At 34.6% G+C, this 20049-nt stretch overlaps 1 protein-coding gene across 1 annotated transcript; it reads right to left on the minus strand.

The window, feature by feature from the left end:
* Window positions 1–1848: 1848 nt before the first annotated feature.
* On the minus strand, window positions 1849–3000 carry LOC149177663 (F-box/kelch-repeat protein At5g15710-like). The gene has a single exon (XM_089421830.1). It carries the CDS (start codon window positions 2998–3000, stop codon window positions 1849–1851), a length of 1152 nt encoding a protein of 383 aa, XP_089277956.1.
* Window positions 3001–20049: the final 17049 nt, after the last annotated feature.

Consider the following 20049-nt stretch of genomic DNA (forward strand, 5'->3'; position numbering starts at 1 on the left):
CTGGAGTTAAGATAGATCTAAGTTGATTTAATTATTAATTTTATTTATTTCGTTTAGTTTTTATTTTTATGTAATTTTAGTAAGTCAAAATGTGTTAAAAAATATACATATTTACAAAATATTTTTATTGTGAAATGAGAAGTGATTTTTCTGCCAAGACAATCTTTTCAAAAGACAAACCTGAAGAAAAAATAATATTGAGGACCTTAATTCCCATAAAATCAATAAAATCAAACATTCCAATTATTGAACGCCTTAATTCCCACACAACCAAACATTCCAATTTTTGTATTTACAATCTTGAAGCTTATAATTGGGCCAAAATATGCCCAGTTTTTACCACTTTTACTTCGGCCACAATTGACTTACCAAATGTAACAAAATATAATAGAGAGATAAATTATTAACATGCAAAAATAATGATAAAACATATATATTAGGACTGTAAAATATTCTTTAGTCCAGTCTAATTTAGAGAGAGAATAGATAATAAATAAATAAACAAAAATTGAAGTTATCTTGAATATTTATGTTGAGCATATGAATATTTCGAAATGTATGACCACATGAATGAGTTACATGGTTAGCATGTTATGCATGTGAAACTAGTTAATTTCCCATATATGGACTACTGGTTTACAGGCAATGCATTTTGATGCCTAATAACCGGGTGGTTGCAAACTCCAAGAAATATCTACCCACTTCAGCCCAACAACAAGAGGTTGTAGACACACAGGCCAGAGATGCCCAGATTCAAGAGCTACAGAGGAGGATTGAACATCTGAATGTCAATAGCTACAGAGGAGGATTGAACATCTGAATGTCAATCCATAATTAGTAGAACTCAACAAAAAGGCCCAGCAGCAGATAATCTTTCGCCAGAAATTGGCAATTGTTCACGATCAACGCAGCACAGCAGGCCTGTCTAGTAGCTCAGCTATCAGATATGAAAAACCACTTTGAAGAGATAAGAGGAAAAGATTTATGATTTCACAACCCGGCAGGACAGTGAAGAATTGAAAGGTAGATGAATTGAATGAGAATTTTGCTAAAAGTGAAGAATTGAAAAGTAGATGAATTTAATGAGAATTTAGCTAAATTTAAGGAATTGGAAAGCAAATGAATTTTACTAAATTTATATTTAGATTATGGGTTCATCCAGTGTGAAAAAAACAACTCCAACCCTATCCCTATGCCAAATAAATGACAATCATGGAGAAGGTTATTTTAATTGATGAAAAGTAAATTTAAATGTAACATTTTAAAGCTAATAAAACGAAATTTAAAAGAAAATAAGATTAACCATGTTAATTTATAAATACATTATTATTACACCCTGCTATAAATGATGAAAAAAATCTTAACTGTAAAAATTTATGAAAAAATAAATTTTAAACAATGATATTAATATTTATCCATAATTACATCTTAAAAAATTAAGCTCATTTATAGGAAGCCACATTAACCCCCTATTAAGGGGAAAAAAAAAATGAAATCTCATTCTGATATGAAATTGGCTACACTCGCCGTTTTTCAAACAAAAGTCCTAATATAATACGAATATAGATTGTGAAACTTCCATTGCGGCGCAATGGACTGACCTAACGCTCCTGATTATGATTAATACTGCAACTTTTTCTCAGACGTGATTTCTTCACGATTAGAAAACTTAGTACTCTTCACGAAAGTGATGAAAATTGATAACCAAAACTAAAACAAGCATATTTATTCTCTTGTTAAAAGATGGTAGAATCCCATAAAAGTGGGATTAATTTGATCCTTCAGCACTGACGTCTTATGTTAACTGAATTGACGAGTGAATCTCATGAATCCCTGCCATTCTTTGCTTCACGTGACCTTCAGATAGGGCCTCGGTTGAAAGGCCAAGCAACCGATGGCATAACGGTAATTCCAGTCTAATTCACAGCTTGGAAGCCATTTCCATAATTTTGAATCTAAATAGTAAACGCAAACGATCGCAGTCCTTCGATATATTGATATGAAGCAAATGCAATCACCCATTCCTTGACACAAGATGCCATAAACCGTTGGAAGTCGCTCCCTTATATCTGGAGGCATCCGGTCAATCTCCTCCCACAACGGTGAAGAATTTCGACGAAATTCCCAAATAATCAACCCATTCGGCTCAGGCTGGGCTAACACCAACAGAACCCGCGACCCACAGGTGACAAGGGAGAACATTTCAAAGGTATCGTTCAAATTGTTCAAAGGGATATCCTGCAATGGTGCTATGTCGTACATTCGCAATTCTCCTCCACCTTGGATGGAGAAAACCAGCATCTTGGGTATCCAGAGATGCATGCAGAAACAATAAAAATAACCGTCACAGAATATCGTATGATAGGTTATAGACGGATCAATTGGAATCTGTCCAAATATCGTCCATGCTTTTACAGAGGAATCGTATATTTCAACTATCTCTGTATTTGTGCCGCTTATCCGTCCGAAGACAACCGCATTGTAGATTTCCAGCCTATTATTATTATTATCATTTGCAGTGCTTATTATTAAGCTTGTGTCAATAATGTGTGTAGATGTCCGGGGTGGTAGTTTGGTGGACGTTCCCCCGTGAGGATTGCAAACGTACAAGGAAGCTCCCATCGCTACTAGTAACCTGCCCGCAGCTGATCTTTGCGAAGGTAAAAATTCATCATAATCATCTCCAGATATGAAAGAAAGGGAGAAGCTGGGCTCCCAAGTTCCTCTATAGAAACAATAAGCCTGACAACGCTCTCTGGAGGAGATAGGCAACAGAATTAGCCATGGCTTCCTGTTAATAGGCGCGTTAACCCATAAGCCACTTAGGAATTTGCTAGATGAAAGGAGGGCGTTCCATTCCCTGCACACCCTTCTATATGTAGGAAGCGAATCCGCTGGCGACCAAGCCAAAACTTCCTCCTGCAAATCCTGAGGCAACACATTCCACCACCCAGCATCAGCAGAACCTAAGCAGTCCTGATTTGCGATTCCCCTTGTCATTATCCTTTGGATAAGTCGAGCTTAGACAATGGGCGCAGGAGCAAGAGATATGAAATTTGTGTATCGTTTTAATACAATATCGTGTTATCTTCTATCATGCTTCATATCTTTACCAACAGATAGCTCACGGTTAACTACAGGAACGTCTAGGCTTCTTCCTCGTGTCGATTTATCTTCATAACTGCTCCGTTGTCCATAACGATTCGAATTCCTGCTTCTTACCCTGTCAATGTATATTTGATTTATGCTGGCCTGCATAAAGAACTCTATCCATTTTAAATTTAGATAAGCATCAGTAAAAGCCACACTCGGGGCCCTTATTTGACATGTATTATACAGCAGTATACTCATCCCCGTTTTCCATCTCTGTCAGTGATTTTTTTGGCACACTACTAAGTAGTACTATTGATCTACATGGAGATCTAAGAAGATTTAGAAAGGGAGAGAATAATATGATGTTCTTGAAAACAATGTCATCATCTTATTATGAGGGAAAGATGAGCATTTTATAAACAATGCAAACATTCCTTTTATACATTTTTAATTACAAAATATATGAGATAAAAATCAAATACATTATTAGATAAAACAACTATAGAGATGTTTCCATCTTTACTTGTTTTTGATGTTTCCTTATTTCGAAGTTTTAGATGTTGCCAATAAAGTAGTGTGATTTTTCCTTGTTGTCCATATGTTTCTCATTGGTGAGCCTTTCTTGGTTGCCCAATTCCTCCTATTTAGAGTGGGAAGTGTCTCAGCTTCCTCCACAAAAGGAGGGAAATTGTGCTTCAATGGTTCTATTGTCAGCCATTTCGTACACACTGGTGTGTGTGTCCCTTCCGACCAACAAGATATGATAAGTCAGGAGTCACATTGGCACCCCTAACTGGTGCCATTCTACTCAGTGAGAGTTACCCTTATGAAATAGTAGAACTAGTTGCATGCTTGTCCATCAAAAGCGGTGAGCAGTGAGCTGTTGAGATTATTCCAGCATAGAAAGTAGCATGAATTTGAGATCAAGCAAAAGCCTTCTTGTCTAACACAAAATCTTCCACAACAGGGGCCTTCAAATATTTTAGAATAGGGTCCTTCTTTGACCTCCATTCCTCAATTGTTTTCCTATTATTGAATACAGTATCCACACTCTGCCCGAAAGTTGTTGAAAATGGCTTTGCCCCATCTTGTGTGGCACTCTTGCGACTAGAATTTGAACTTGAGCTTTCATCCATTGCTACCATTGATGGCTTTCTTTGAACCCCATTATTACCCCCATTGGATGTTGCATATCTCTTTACAACCTACATATTTTTGTGTCTAGTCTGACCTTTGACAACAACATGTTCCTTTGATGAATCATGTCCGATAGATGGTTTTCCAGTAATGCAAAAGGATGGGGCAGTGGGTAAGGAGTCACTTGGAATAAGATTGATTTGGTGTTCAATAGAGCATTGGGGATGCAACACCGTGGGTTTGGTGAAGATACTTGCAAATTCTGGTTGTAGTGGAGCCATGGCAGGGGGGTATTGGGTTGGTGTTATTTTCTGGCTTGACAGAGAAAACCAAACACAAACGAATGTATTGGTTTATATTGACTTTCTTAATGGAAACTTTGCTAGTAAGAGGTTGGATTGATGTGAGGGCCAAGGATGTGAGCACATAGGTGTGGCCCTTAGGTTGCAAGTGGTATTTGTGATATTTAGCATGATAAACAACATCTCGGGCTTGTTGGTACGGAATGCCTGGTAACAAATCAACAAAATCGAGAGGAGAAACATCACATACCATAGTATCTCTAAAGGGAGCAATAGCAAAGGTGACGAAACAACATTGGGAGACAGTAAGACAATGGGCTTCCTTTTGAACCCAACCTAGCTGATATGGGTTGGGGTGTGGAGTGATGGGAAGGCTAAGGCAGTGAACCAACTCTAGTTCCATAAGTTTCTTTTGACTCCCATTTTCGAGGATAAGAGTCACCAACTCATGTTTTATTTGACAATTATGGGTAAATAGAGGTGCAATAGAGGTTCCGACTTCATTAGCAGTCATGCGGATGAGAGAGGAGTCTACTTCGGTAGGATTGTCAAGATAAACAATTGAAAGTGAGGTAGAGGAATTTGGTTCCTCTACCTTTGTAAAAAGAGTCTTCTTGGGGTGCATATTTTGAAGCACATGATAGTGTGCTGAAGCATGTGAATTGGTCTTATGAAATGTACACTAGCGGGATGGGTCAGGGGCCACATTAGATGAACTAACAGGAGATGACAATTTTTTATTTGAGGAGCCACTTTGCATTCTACAGCCAAGGCCCAAATAAAGGCCTTGTCTAAGGAAGTACTATCAAAAAACTCAACTTGACGAAAAAACATTAGTATATGAGAATTAATTTTAATAATTAATACCTCTTTTGGATAAGAGATACAGAGTTGAATGTGAAATTTGCAGAAGACATCAATGTATGCTTACATCGATTGATTCGATAGTCCTCGAAGTTACAACCATTTGGCAAGGAGATTCTGGAGATATCTCGAGGGGTAAAAACATGCTCTTAAGGCTCATCAGAAGTTGTCCCATGATGTGATATGTGTGGATTTGGTCTTGGCTTGGTCTCTGAGCTCAACAACCAAGGATATATTCTCAAGTTGAGTATCCCATCATGTTTGCGCCATGCCTTCCAACTGTAGACTGGTGATTTGAATATTCATGTCCTCTTGCATCGTGGGACATGTTTTGAAATAGGTAGAGAGACTACAGAGCCAAGAATCGATAACCTCTCCATTCATTTGGACGAAAATTTGGACAATTGAAAGCATGAATCCAACTGCATTTGTCGAGGAGGTGTCTCTGTTGCTGCAGCATAATTAGCTCTTTAATAGCCATGGCTAAATCATTTACTGGTGAGTCCTCGGTTGAGGGTTCTCAATGGGGCGACATGATTTTAATCCACTAAAGGAATTGAAGATATGACCTCAAGTGACAATATGTGATAGGAATATGAAGCAAGAAGGGTGCACTCAAAAGGGCGTTGAATTGTTAAGTCACAAATCCCAAAAAATTTCCTTGAACAAGTGAATTGCTTCCAAGATCTTATGCTCTGATACCAATTAATCTACATGGAGATCTAAAAAGATTCAAAAAGTTAAAGAATAATAGAGATGTTCTAGAAAATAATATCATCATCTTATTATGATGGAGAGATGAACATTTTATAAACAATGCAAACATTCTCCTTATGCATTTTTAATTACCAAATATATGAGATAAAAATCAATTAAATTATTAGATAAAACAACTATAGAGATGTTTCCATCCTTACTAGTTTTTTATGCTTCCTTCTTTTTGAGTTTTAGATGTTGTCAATAAAGTAGTGTGATTTTTCCTTGTTGCATAGATGTGTCTGATTGGTGAGCCTTTCTTTGTTGCCCAACTATAGCAATCAGTTACATTGTTCACTACCATATTATTATTATTATCTAATTTTAAGGTAATTTCCAAGCGAGACACCAAATTGGTGTATGAGACCCCTTGTTTTTGGGACAAGGGATGTGGATTATACAATAGTATACTCATCCTCATTCTTCCATCTATGTCAGTTTTTTTTTGCCACACTACTTGCTATAAAGTAGCAAGCACTATAGCAATCAATTACCTTGTTCACTACCATATTATTATTATTATTATCTAATTTTAAGGACATGGTCAATCCAAACACCAAATTAGTGCATGAGACCCCTTGTTTGTGGGCCAAGGGACCCACCTCCATCATGCAGTGATTTGACTGCTAAGTCTATGAAGCCATACATACTCTACCCCCTCTGCTTTTGAACATGTAACCGCTTATTAGGAAACACATAATCTTAACCATTAAGCCCACTCAAGTTGTATTAATATAATTTAACATTATTCTATATTAATATCATTTAGTACTATTCAATATAATTATTAATATTAGTTTATAATTATTCAATAATTTAATTGCTTCTACTCAACTAAGAATTCTTTCTCCTACGATGGTAAGAAAACAGGGTAACTGCCCAAGACCTAAAGTGGTATGGCAGAGTGAAAGGTTTTCAAACCTATGCTAAGTTATTGTCTCACTACCGATAAATTTTCCCACTATTTAAAGAACTTTGAAAATTTCATATTTATCTCTCAAAGTTTTTCACAAAATTATACTTTTGAGCCCAGTAGCTCATTGTGTGAAGGCAATATGTAGGTTTGTTTGTCTCTCCCAAAATAAAAATAAAAAAATATTCAGTCATCTATAATAATAAAAAAATTACTATGCATATTTAATTAGTTTTCCATATGACCTCATATAATTTCATTTTAGGTAAAGTATTTAGAAGTAAAAAAAAAAATTGAGTAAGATGATTAAACCTTATGCTTTTCAAAAATATTTTAACACTTCATATCAATTTCATATATATCTATATATAGAAAAAAAAAAGTAGTATTATTATTTACAGTGCTTATTATTAAGATTGTGTCAATAACATGTGTAGATGTCAGGGTGGTAGTTTGATGGGTATTCCCCCGTAAGGATTGCAAACATACAAGGAAGCTCCCATCGCTACTAGTAACATCCCTGAAACTAATCTTTGTGAATGTAATTGATCATCATCTACATATATGAAAGAAAGGGAGAAGTTGGGATCCCAAGTTCCTCTATAGAAGCAATAAGCCTGACAATGCTCTCTGGAGGAGACAGTCAAAAAAATTAGCCATGGCTTCATGTTAATAGGCATGTTAACCTAAAATCCACTTAGGAATTTGCGATATGGAAGGAGGTCGTTAACCCAAAAGCCACTTAATAATTTGCTAGATGAAAGGAGGGTGTTCCATTCCCTACACACTCTTCTATATGTAGGAACCTTATCCACTGGAAACCAAGCCAAAACTTCCTCCTGCAAATCCTGCTGCAACACATTCCACCACCCACCATCAGCAGAACCTAAGCATTCCTCCTGATTTGTGATTCCCCTTGTCATTTTCATTTGGATCAATTGAGCTTAGACAATGAGCACATGAGTAAGAGATATGAAATTTGTGTATCATTTTAATATAATATCATGTTATTTTCTATCATGCTTCATATCTTTACCAATAGATAGTTGACGATTAACTACATGAACATCTCGGCTTCTTCCTCATGTCGATTTATCTTCATAATTTCTCTTTTGTCGATAGCGATCCGAATACCTAATTCTTACCATTTCAATGTATATTTGATTTATGCCAGTCTTCATAAAGAACTCTATCCATTTTAAATTTAGATAAGCATCCGAAAAGCCACACTCGTGACCCTTATTTGACATGGATTATACACCAATATACTCATCCCTATTTTCCATCTATATCGGTTATTTTTTTTGGCACACTACTAAGTAGCACTATCGATCTACATGGAGATATAAAAAGATTTAGAAAGGGAGAGAATGACATTGATGTTCTAGAAAATAATATCATCATCTTATTATGAGGGAAAGATGAACATTTTATAAACAATGAAAACATTCTCGTTATGCATTTTTAATTACAAAATATATGAGATAAAAATCAAATACATTATTAGATTAAACAACTATAGAGATATTTCCATCACTACTAGTTTTTGGTGTTTCCTTCTTTTTGAGTTTTAGATGTTGCCAATAAAGTAGTGTGATTTTTCCTTGTTGTCTAGATTTGGCCTTTCTTGGTTGCCCAATTCCTCCCTATTTAGAGTGGGAAGCTTCTCGGCTTCCTCAACCAAAGGAGGGAAATTATGCTTCAATGATTCTATTGTCAGCCATTAGGTATGCACTGGTGTGTGTCCCTTCCAACCAAAAAGATATGATAAGTCAGGAGTCACATTGGCACCCCTAACTGGTGCCATTCTACTCAGTGAGAGTTGCCCCTATGAAACAGTAGAACTCGTTGCATGCTTGCCCATCAAAAGTGGTGAGCAGTGAGTTGTTGAGATTATTCCTACATAGAAAGTAGCATGAATTTGAGAACAAGAAAAAACTAGCTTGTCTAACACAGAATCTTCCACAACAGGGCCCTTCAAACCTTTTAGAATAGGTCCCTTCATTGACTTCCATTCTTTAGTTGTTTTCATGCTATTGAATACAGTATCCACACTCTACCCAAAAGTTGTTGACAATGGCTTTGCCCCAACTTGTGTGGCACTCTTGCGACTAGAATTTGAACTTGAGATTTCATCCATTGCTACCATTGATGGCTTTCTTTGAACCCCATTATTACCACCATTGGATGTTGCATATCTCTTTACAACTTGCATATTTTTGTGTCTAGTCTGACCTTTGACAACAACATGTTTCTTTGATGAATCATGTCCAATAGATGGTTTTCCAGCAAGGCAAAAGGATGGGGCGGTGGATAAGGAAGCACTTGGAATAAGATTGATTTGGTGTTCAATAGAGCATTGGGGATGCAACACCGTGGGTTTGGTGAAGATATTTGCAAATTCTGGTTGTAGTGGAGCCATGGAAGGGGGTATTGGGTTGGTGTTGTTTTTTGGCTTGACAGAGTGAACCAAACACAAAGGAATGTATTGTTGTATATTGAATTTATTAATGGTAACCTTGCCAATAAGAGGTTGGATTGAGGTGAGGGTCAAGGATGTGAGCACATAGGTGTGACCCTCATGTTGCAAGTGGTATTTGTGATCTTTAGCATGATAAACAACATCTCGATCTTGTTGGTATGGAATTCTTAGTAACAAATTGGCACAATCGAGGGGAGAAACATCACATACCACATTGTCTCGAAAAGGACCAATTGTTAAGGTGACGACAAAAATTTTGGAGACAGTAAGACAAGGGCCTTCCTTTTGAACCCAACCTAGCTGATATGGGTTGGGGTGTGGAGTGGTTGGAAGACTAAGGCAATGAATCAAGTCTTGTGCCACAAGATTCTTTTGACTCACATTGATGAAGATAAGAGTCACCAATTCATGTTTGATTTGACAGTTATGGGTAAATAGAGGTGAAGCAGAGGTTCTAACTTCATTAGTTGTCGTGAGGATGAGAGAGGGGTCTACTTCAATAGGATTGTCAAGAGAAACAAATGCAAGTGAGGTAGAGGAATTTGGTTGCTCTACCTCTGTAAAAAGAGTCTTGTTGGGGTGCATATTTTGAATTACATGACAATCTGTTGAAGCATGTGAGTTGGTCTTATGAAATGTACACCAGCGGGATGGGTCAAGGGCCACATTAGATGGATTTTTTTTGGTTTGAGGTGATTGCATTTGAGGAGCCACTTTACGTTCTATAGCCAAGGCCCGAATAAAGGCCTTATCTAAGGAAGCGCTATCAAACAACTCAACTTCTGATGAAAAAACATTAGCAGACCAAAATTAAATTTAATAATTAATACATCTTTTGGATCAAAGATATGGAGTTGAATGTGCAATTTGCTAAAGACATCAATGTATGCTTGCGCTAATTGATTCGGTAGTTTTCAAAGTTGCAACCATTTGGCAAGGAGATTCTGGAGATATTCTGAGGGGATAAAAAAGTGCTCTTAAGGCTTCGTAGAAGTCATCCCAAGATGTGATATGTGTGGATATGGTCTCGACTTGGCCTCTGAACTCAACAACCAAGGATATATTCTCGGGTTTAGCATCCCACCATGTTTGGCTAAACCCTCCAACTGTAGACTAGAAATTTGAAGCTTCATGTCCTCTTCCATCGTGGGGCATGTTTTGAAATAAGTAGAGAGACTACGGAGCCAAGAATCGACGACCTCTCCATTCGTTTGGACTGAAAATTTGGGCAATTGAAAGCATGTATCCAACTGCATTTGTCCAGGAGGGTTTCTCTATTGTTGCAGCGTAATTAGCTCTTGAATATCCATGGCTAAATCATGTACTAGTGAGTCCTCAGTTGAGGGTTCTCGATTGGGCAGCATGATTTTCATCCACTAAAGGAATTGAAAGGTATGACCTCAAGCGACAATCTGTGATGGGAATTTGAAGCAAGCAAGGCGCATCAAGAAGGGTGTTGAGTTGTTAGGCCACATATTCCAAAAAAAAAAATCTTTGAACAAGTGAATGGGTTCCAATATCTTATGCTCTAATACCAATTGATCTACATGGATATCTAAAAAGATTCAAAAAGGGAGAGAATAACACAGATGTTCTCAAAAACAATATCATCATCTTATTATGGGGGAGAGATGAGCATTTTATAAACAATGCAAACATTCTCCTTATTCATTTTTAATTACAAAATATATGAGATAAAAATCAATCACATTGTTAGATAAAAAACTATAGAGATGTTTCCATCTTTACTAGTTTTTTATGTTTCCTTCTTTTTGAGTTTTAGATGTTTCCAATAAAATATTGTGATTTTTCCTTGTTGTCTAGATGTTTCTGATTGGTGAGCCTTTATTGGTTGCCCAGCTATAGGAATCAATTACCATGTTCACTACCATATTATTACTATTACTATCTAATTTTAAGGTCAAGGCCAATCAAGACACCAAATTGGAGTATGAGACCCATTGTTTGTGGGACAAGGGACATGGATTATAAAACATTATACTCATCCTCGTTCTTCCATCTATGTCAGTTATTCTTTTGGCACACTACTTGTTGTAAAGTAGCAAGCATTATAGCAGTCAATTGCCATGTTCACTACCATATTATTATTATTATCTAATTTTAAGGTCATGACCAAGTGAGACACCAAATTGTTGTATGAGACCCCTTGTTTGTGGGACATGGGACCCACCTCCATCATGCAAAGATTTGATTGCTAAGTCTACGAAGGCATACATACTCTACCCCCTCTGGTTTTGAACCTGTGACCTCTTTGCAAGAAACACATACTCTTAACCATTAGGCCCACTCAAGCTATATTAATACAATTTAACATTACTCTATATTAATATAATTTAGTACTATTCAATATAATTATTAATATTAGTTTATAATTATTCAATATAATTTAAATAATTACACTTAGCTAAGAATTCGTTTTCCTAGGATGGTAAGGAAAAAGGTTAACTGCCCAAGACCTAAAGTCATATTGCAGAGTGAAAGGCTGTCAAACCTATGCTAAGTTATTGTTTCACTACCGATAAATTTTCCCACTATTTAAAAAACTTTGAAAACTTCATATTTTTTTCTCAAAGTTTTTCACAAAATTATATTTTTGAGTCCGGCAGCTCATTGTGTGAAGACCATATGTAGGTTTGTCTGTCTCTCTTAAAAATAAAAATAAAAAATATTCGATGAGCTATAATAATAAAAAAATTACTATGCATATTTAATGAGTTGTCCATACGACCTGATATAATTTCATTTCAGGTAAAGTATTTAGAAGTAAAAAAAAAGTGAGTAAGATGCTTAAACCTTATACTTTTAAAAAATTATTTAACACTGCATATCAATTTCATATATATCTATATATAGAAAAAAGTGTTAAAAGAAAATATAAAATGACTCAAGACACATTTTATGTAATCGCTAAAACATTCACAAATTCAATTTAAAGAATAAAAAAATACACATTGTTTTGTGCACTCTAAAATAAGTTTGCACCTAAAAAAAATTGGTCTCTCTCAGCTCAGCTTAGATCCGTGATTAAGATGGGTCCTCTCCAAAGTAGATCTACGCTAATAAATATAATACCACTATCAGAAACTTTCAATATAGTATTCGACAAATTTGCAAAATACGACTCTACATAAATAATTACCTCACAATTTTTTCTGTATATTGTCTAGTATTACAATCAATTTCCAGTATATTGTCCCACAATAGTATTGTAATCATGTCCTTATCCTTTTTGTAAGCCTTTCCATCTACATAAAACAAACTTATTCACTGAAATATTCCTTGACGTAATGGTAAGACGAGGTAAGAGAAGTCCCTCCATATGGTATACACAAACTGAAAGAACATGAAGTGTACATGGTGCACAAAATTCAATTGATAGATAAATCGGAAAAGAATTCAACCACCCAAAGTATCCACTTTTATCTCCATGATTTGAGGGATGAGAATCATAAACTTTTGTTATATTAGATTTATTTTTTAGGAGTAAGAATGTGTATATCCTGTTTATTGGTCATTCTCCTCTTTTTCTATAATAAATTGTGAGTTTGAACTCAGATCGCTAATCTCTTCTAGGTTGTTTTGTAAGCTAGGTTTCAGATTAGAGTGGCGGTGGCAATTTCGGATGGAGATGGTACAATTTTTGGTGTTCGTATTGTGGATAGTGTTTTCTACATGTGAGGTGAACATCATTATTCTTCAGAGACATCACTTTGTTGGGATGTGCCTCTAGTTTTGTTACTAATCTTGTCGTATTATAGGTGGGGACATATGGTGGCGATGTGTACAAGATGATATATATAGTTGGAAGAGAATAGAGTGCGGATGGAGTAAACCAACTTAGATTTGTCTAACGCTAGATCTATCATGCACCTAGAGGGATCAAATTCCTTGAGGTGCAAGGTTTGCACCTCAAGGGATTTTATCCCTCTCGATGAATGATAGATCCGGTGTTAGATGGATCTAAGATGTGGTTCGAGTTGAGGGAAACCATGTCACATTTTTATATTATCAAATGTGTTATGTACATGTTCAAGATAAAATTCAAAATTCACATTATGCTTTCTTTGCTTGGCATGACCATATAATTCTCTTCTTTATTTTGGTTTGTCTTGCTTTCATTGAATGGTTTATACTGTGTTTGGATACTTTGAGTGATTTGTGTTGTTATGTGTTTGGATTTGAATGGTAATGTTTGTGAATGTTACACTTGTTGTGTTATATTTTTATTTGTGTATGTAATTGTTTATTATTAATTAGTTGGTGATGAAAAAGGGAGACAATCTTGTCAATAGTGTGCAGGAGGATTGATATTACACATATATTTCATTTAATTTTAGGTATCACAACTTTTGAGAACTAATTGATTCTAAATAGTGTTCCTCCAAATATCACAAAATATATCTTGAATAGTAGTTTCAATAAATTAATGCTTCAAGATTACTCTTAAAATATTTTATTTCTTTGTTTATGCTTGAAATAATTTATTTCCTTCAAGAATATTTTGATGAATTTAATACATTTTTGTATGCAATTACTCTATTAGTAATTGTGGATATTTGTAATTTTGAATATATTTTGCATATCTATAATTGTCTATTATTAATTAGTTGGTGATGAAAAAGGGAGACAATCTTGTCAAGGATTACTTTGCACTTTGCAAGAGGATTGATTATGCACATCTTTTTCATATTAATTCTAGGTATCGCAACTTTTGACATCTAATTATTTCTTAATAGTGTCCTTCCACATATTCCTAAATATATCTAGATTTTTTTTTAATAATCTACATCCTCAACATTAATGACATCTAATCCATCTAATGAAAAATAGGATTAGAAAAAAACATCTAAATTGGAATAATTGCATCGAATGCACGTAATCAAATGAGATTAGAAATCAACATCTACACTGAAATCAATACATCTAGTGCAAGCAATCAAATAGAATTAGAAATCCATGTCTACATTGAAATCCATGCATCTAGTGTAAGCAATCAAATAGGATTAGAAATCCACATCTACACTGAAATCCATGCATCTAGTGCAAACAATGAAATAGGATTAGAAATTCACATCTACACAAAAATAAATGCATCTAGTGCAAGTAATCAAATATAATTAGAAACCAATATACTGAAATCAATGCATCTAGTACAACCAATCAGATAGGATTAAAAATCATCATCTACACTAAAATCAATGCATCTAGTGCAAAAAATATTCTTCCCTCTCCCTCATCAATATAACCTTGAAAAATATTTTTAATAATTTATAGTCTCAATATTAACAACATCTAATCCATCTAATGCAAGAAATCAAACAGGATTAGAAAACAACATCTAATTTGAAACAAATGCATATAATTCAAGTATTCAAATAATATTAGAAGCAAACATCTACACTGAAATCAATATATCTAGTGCAAGCAATCAAATATAATTAGAAATCAACATCTACACTAAAATTAATGCATCTAGCTCAAGAAATCAAATAAGATTAGAAATCACCATCTACACTAAAATCAATGCATCTAGAGCAACAAATCTAATAGGATTAGAAATCAACATCTAAACTGAAATCAATGCATCTAGTGGAAGCAATCAAATATAATTAGAAATCAACGTCTACAATGAAATCAATACATCTAGTGAAAGCAATCAAATAGGAATAGAAATCATCATCTACACTAAATCAATGCATATGGTAGAATAAATATTCTTCCCTCTCTCCCCCTCCATCTATATCTATATCTCTCTCCATCTCTCCTTTATCTCTCTATCTCACCCCACAAACACACACACTCTCTTTCCATATCTATTTATCACAACCTCCCTCTCAATATCTCTCTCTTCTTCCCTCTCTTCACCTCCCATCTATATCTCTATCTCTTTCTACCTCTCCTTTGTCTCTCTATACCACACCCAAAACACACACACTATTTCTCCATATCTATATATCTCTCCCTCCATCTTCCTCTCCCTCTCTCTTCACCTTCACTCTTTCTCTCCCCCGTCTATCTCTCTTCTCGCCTGTTGTCATATCTTCCTCTCTCTTTATCTCCCTTATCACTCCCTCTCTCTCTCTCTCCACCTTTCTCTCTCTATATATTTCTTCTTACCTCCCTCTCTCTTTCCCTCCAACTCCATCTATCTTTCCCTCCCTCTCTCCTTCTCTCTCTCATCTTCTCTCTCTCTCCCTTCCTCTCTATCTTCCTTCCTCTCTCCCCATTTCTCTCTCACCTCCCTTTGTCTGCCCCCCCTCTCTCTCTTCACCCTCCAACCATGTCAATATATCCATCCCTCTCTCCTTTTCTTCCCCCTTCCTTTCATCTCTCCTTCTTTGTCTCTCTATCTCACCCCAAAACATACACACTCTCTCTCCATCTCTCCCTTGTCACTCCCTCTCTCTCTCCACCCTTCTCTCTCTATGTCATTCTTCTTCATTTTATCTCCATATCTCCCTTTTCACTCCTTGTATCTCTCCACCTCTATCACTTTATGTCATTGTTCATCCCTCCATATATATACCTAGAGTTAATATATATCATGATACATTAATATATATTATAATATAACAAATTTAATATCATCTTAAATTTAATATTGTATTAATCCAAATTTATTAAATTTAATAATACTAATATTAGATTTAATAATTTTTTTTATGGCTTGATAACAAAAGTTATAATAAAACTACATCAAATTAATATTATCAAATATTAGAACTTTGAAGTGGAAATATTTATGCCTTTAAATACTTTCATATATCCCTAGGATATGGTTTTTCCTTTTAAAGATTCATTTTACAATTATTTAATCAAAAAAAATATTAAAAGATTTTGGAGTAGGATTTTCCATTATTTGTGTTGAATTAAACTTTTTCCTTTGAGTTAAGAGATGTTATTAGCTTTAGTAAATCTGAGTAAAGATGGTTAATATTTTACCTAATTTGGAATCTGGATGTGGTAAAAATTGTTGTTAAAGGTAAATTTATGATCCATTCAAATTCACGTATATGATAAAGTAACTACTAAATGCATGAGATAATTTATTATCCATTCAAATTATATATAATAATAAATAGCTATATTTTAATAATTAATCTTATTCCATTAATAAGATTTAAAAGTTATATATAATTTAAGATTCAAACTAATGTTTTTGCCAACATCAGTAAAAATTATTTTTATTATTTTTTTTAGGACATGACATACTTACACAACGAGGTCATATTGGATTGTAGAATGTGTCTGTCAGCGCAATTGTTAGTTTCTACAGGTAGCGATAGTGTTGATAGGTGTTTTTGGAGCGAGTGAAGGAGAAGTGAGTGACATTTTACATTTAGTAATTATGCGGCTATTACAGTACGTGTAGATAGTGAACATTGTATGGTTGTATTTTCGTTGTTGTTGCAGGTGTTGCAGGAAATGCATATGGTAAGAAACATAAATTTCACACACACAAATAATATGAGCTACTGCTATTTTATTGATCACACAAACTTGATTTTTACATACAACTATCCATAAAGCTATAGCTATTAGCTTTCGCACACACTTGATTCGACATACTTAATTAAAATGAGCCTAATATGGGGTATTTATGCTTTTCATCTAGCTAGTCACTCAAAATAACTTCAACATGCAAACATGCACTATATTTGACTTTTCCCAAAATAAGAACTAACTCACACTTGACTCAGTTAACTCACAGTCCTTATCTTTTCATACATCACTCCACTTGGATCTTGCTAGATCTTTGTGCAGGAGTGATTAATATTTCCAACACTTCCCCTTAATTACGTATGACTCAACATAGCTCAATCATGACTCAACATATCTCAACTACACCTACTAGGTTTACAATAGAAGTTGACTTAATCATCATTAAGCATGCATGTTGATCTAAGTCTCGGCTATACTTACAATGACTCAAATCTTTAACAATTTTCTTTTTCATTTCTTCCAATTTCTATATCCTCGAAATTTCTTCATTCTATGTTGAACTTTCTTGCTAGAGCCTTTCTTCACTTATTGTTGCTGTAATTTCTCTTTGACTTGTCTTGAATTTGTTCTGAAAGAAAAAATTGATCTTGTCTTCTAAACCTTCATCTTCAAATATTCATTCAACTATGGACTGTTTCCACAACTCTTCATCTTCAAACTATGTTCTTAACTTTGTTTATTGCGCTTCATATTCATGTTCTTCTTTCTGTCATATTTCTTGATAGTAGAATGTTATCTCTTCTTGACTCCATTGCTAAAAAAATCAATGCTTTCGTCTATGCCTTCAAAAACATCCATCTCTTTCTCTTCGCTTTCATCATCAAGTACTTTGCATATTCAAGATCAATGTTAGAAATACATTCATTATGATTTGCATTGAGAGCTTCATTCTCTTCCTCTTCCTTATCTACCTTATCTTACACTCCTTTAAAAACATTTGTTGCTACAAACAAGTCTTCCACCTAGCTTCCAAACATAAGTGGGGTTCTCTCACCAAATAACAACATATCAATGTGTTATTTGTGTTGCATAATGTGAAACCACTCATCATCAGGTAATTTTTTGTCATCAAAGTTAACATTAACATAAGTTTCATCCACTCTATTGTTGGATATCTGAGCATGCATGTGCTTATCAACAATTTCAACTTCACCAAATTCATCACCTATGGCTGGATTGACCAACTCACATCTCACTTTGCAGTCATCATCCACATGTGTTTCATCATAGTGGGATTCACCATCATCTACACCATCCATAATATAGTGGAGTTCTTGAGAATTTATATGCTCTTTCTCTACTTCACACACATAGACTTCAATTTCTCTCTGTGGAATCTTTATTGCATCTTCTTTATCCATATTCATGTTTGCATAATGGGTTTCAATTTTATAGTCTTCTCAGCCATCATCCACTTTTGAGTGGGATTCTCCAATATTTGTTGTGTTCCTAAAGTCTTTCTCATTTACTCTCAGAACTATAGCTGACTCAATAGATTGCGACACATCTTACTGTTGTATGTCACTGTCCTCTATGTCAAACTCTACTTCCAATATCTTTCATGCTTCCTTGGAAGTTGTAGCTTTTTCTACCTTGCACAAAAAATTCTCATCCAAACCTTGTTTTATTAAATCCAATGCTAAACTATCACATACTTCATTATATGGGTTATTAGACTGATACTAAATTAACTATTTATCTCGAAGAAAAGTTAGGGTTTTGATAACACAAAAATTAAAATATTTACTAGTAAACATAAGAGGTGGTAGCAGATCAAAGCTACACCAATCACTTCTAATATATTTTCTATCTTCTGTTGTACTTCTCAGTTCCTTGGATGCAGACTAAACCTCTCTAACCATGGAAATGATCTCTGCATCTTCTTTTCATTTCATTTTCTTAATTTGCTTCAATCACGCTTTCTGACCCATGACTATTGTTTTTCTTCTCTCTTTTTTGTCTGCATTCCTTATTGCATTATACTTTCTTCCATATCGCCCCCGCAAAAAAGAAATATATATATATATATATATATGATTTTCAATATGCACCTTGTAAGGAACAATATTCACCAAAAACACTTACATACTTGACACAACACAAAAAAAAATTACAAATATATACACATTTTCAAAACCCTAAACTTTAACTCAAATAAAACCCTTCTTTTTCTTTTCTTTTTTAATTCTTTTTAATAAAAAAATTTTAAAAAAATCGCTTTTATAAAAATCTCCTTTCCAATAAAATAAAAACTTTTTTTAATTATTTTTTATAAAGAAAATAAAGCTTCACTTTATAAAATTCTTGCAAATATGCAAGAGCTCAAATAACCTTCACACCAAGACCTATAACTTTTTACTCTTAATATGCGTCTGAATAAACCCCTTTCGAATAAGAAAATTTCAAAGGCTTGAATATCCCTTGAATATCCCTTTAATAGACCAGTTTTTAACTATATAAACCTTTAACAAGCCTTTAAAAATCCTTAAATTAATTCAACCCCATGCAAAAACCTTTTCATTTAATAACCTTTTATAATACATGCGCTTTAAATCCCTTTTTAACATGCTTTTAGAAGTTGTAACCTTACCTGGCCATTTCAAAAACAAAAATTTCAAATGTGCAAGGGATGGTCTTGCCCACATCGCTTTAAAAAAAAATTATATCTCCTTGTCGTCTTCTTGATATGTTTCCTAATAAATTATGACTTCTTCGGTGGCTCTTTCCTTCCAATGGCCACGCTGACTTCTTTGCAAATGTGGCTACGGTGGCAAAGACAGAGTATAGATAGAAAGAGAGAGCTAGGGAGGGTGTGGAGTGAGAGGATAGAAAGTATGGTGGAGGGAGAGAGGCAGATAGGGTGGGAGGGATAGAGAAGGTGATAAGTCAAGATAAAAGATAGGAAAATGCGTGTTTTTTTTTTCTTTTTGTGAGAAAGGGAAGGTGGGAGAGGGGAAGGAAGAGATGGGTGGAGAAAG

This window comes from Pinus tabuliformis, chromosome 4_1 (genome assembly GCF_031772625.1).
Source record: "Pinus tabuliformis cultivar Carrire ecotype Pingquan chromosome 4_1, CPIR1, whole genome shotgun sequence".
Lineage (NCBI taxonomy): Eukaryota > Viridiplantae > Streptophyta > Pinopsida > Pinales > Pinaceae > Pinus > Pinus tabuliformis.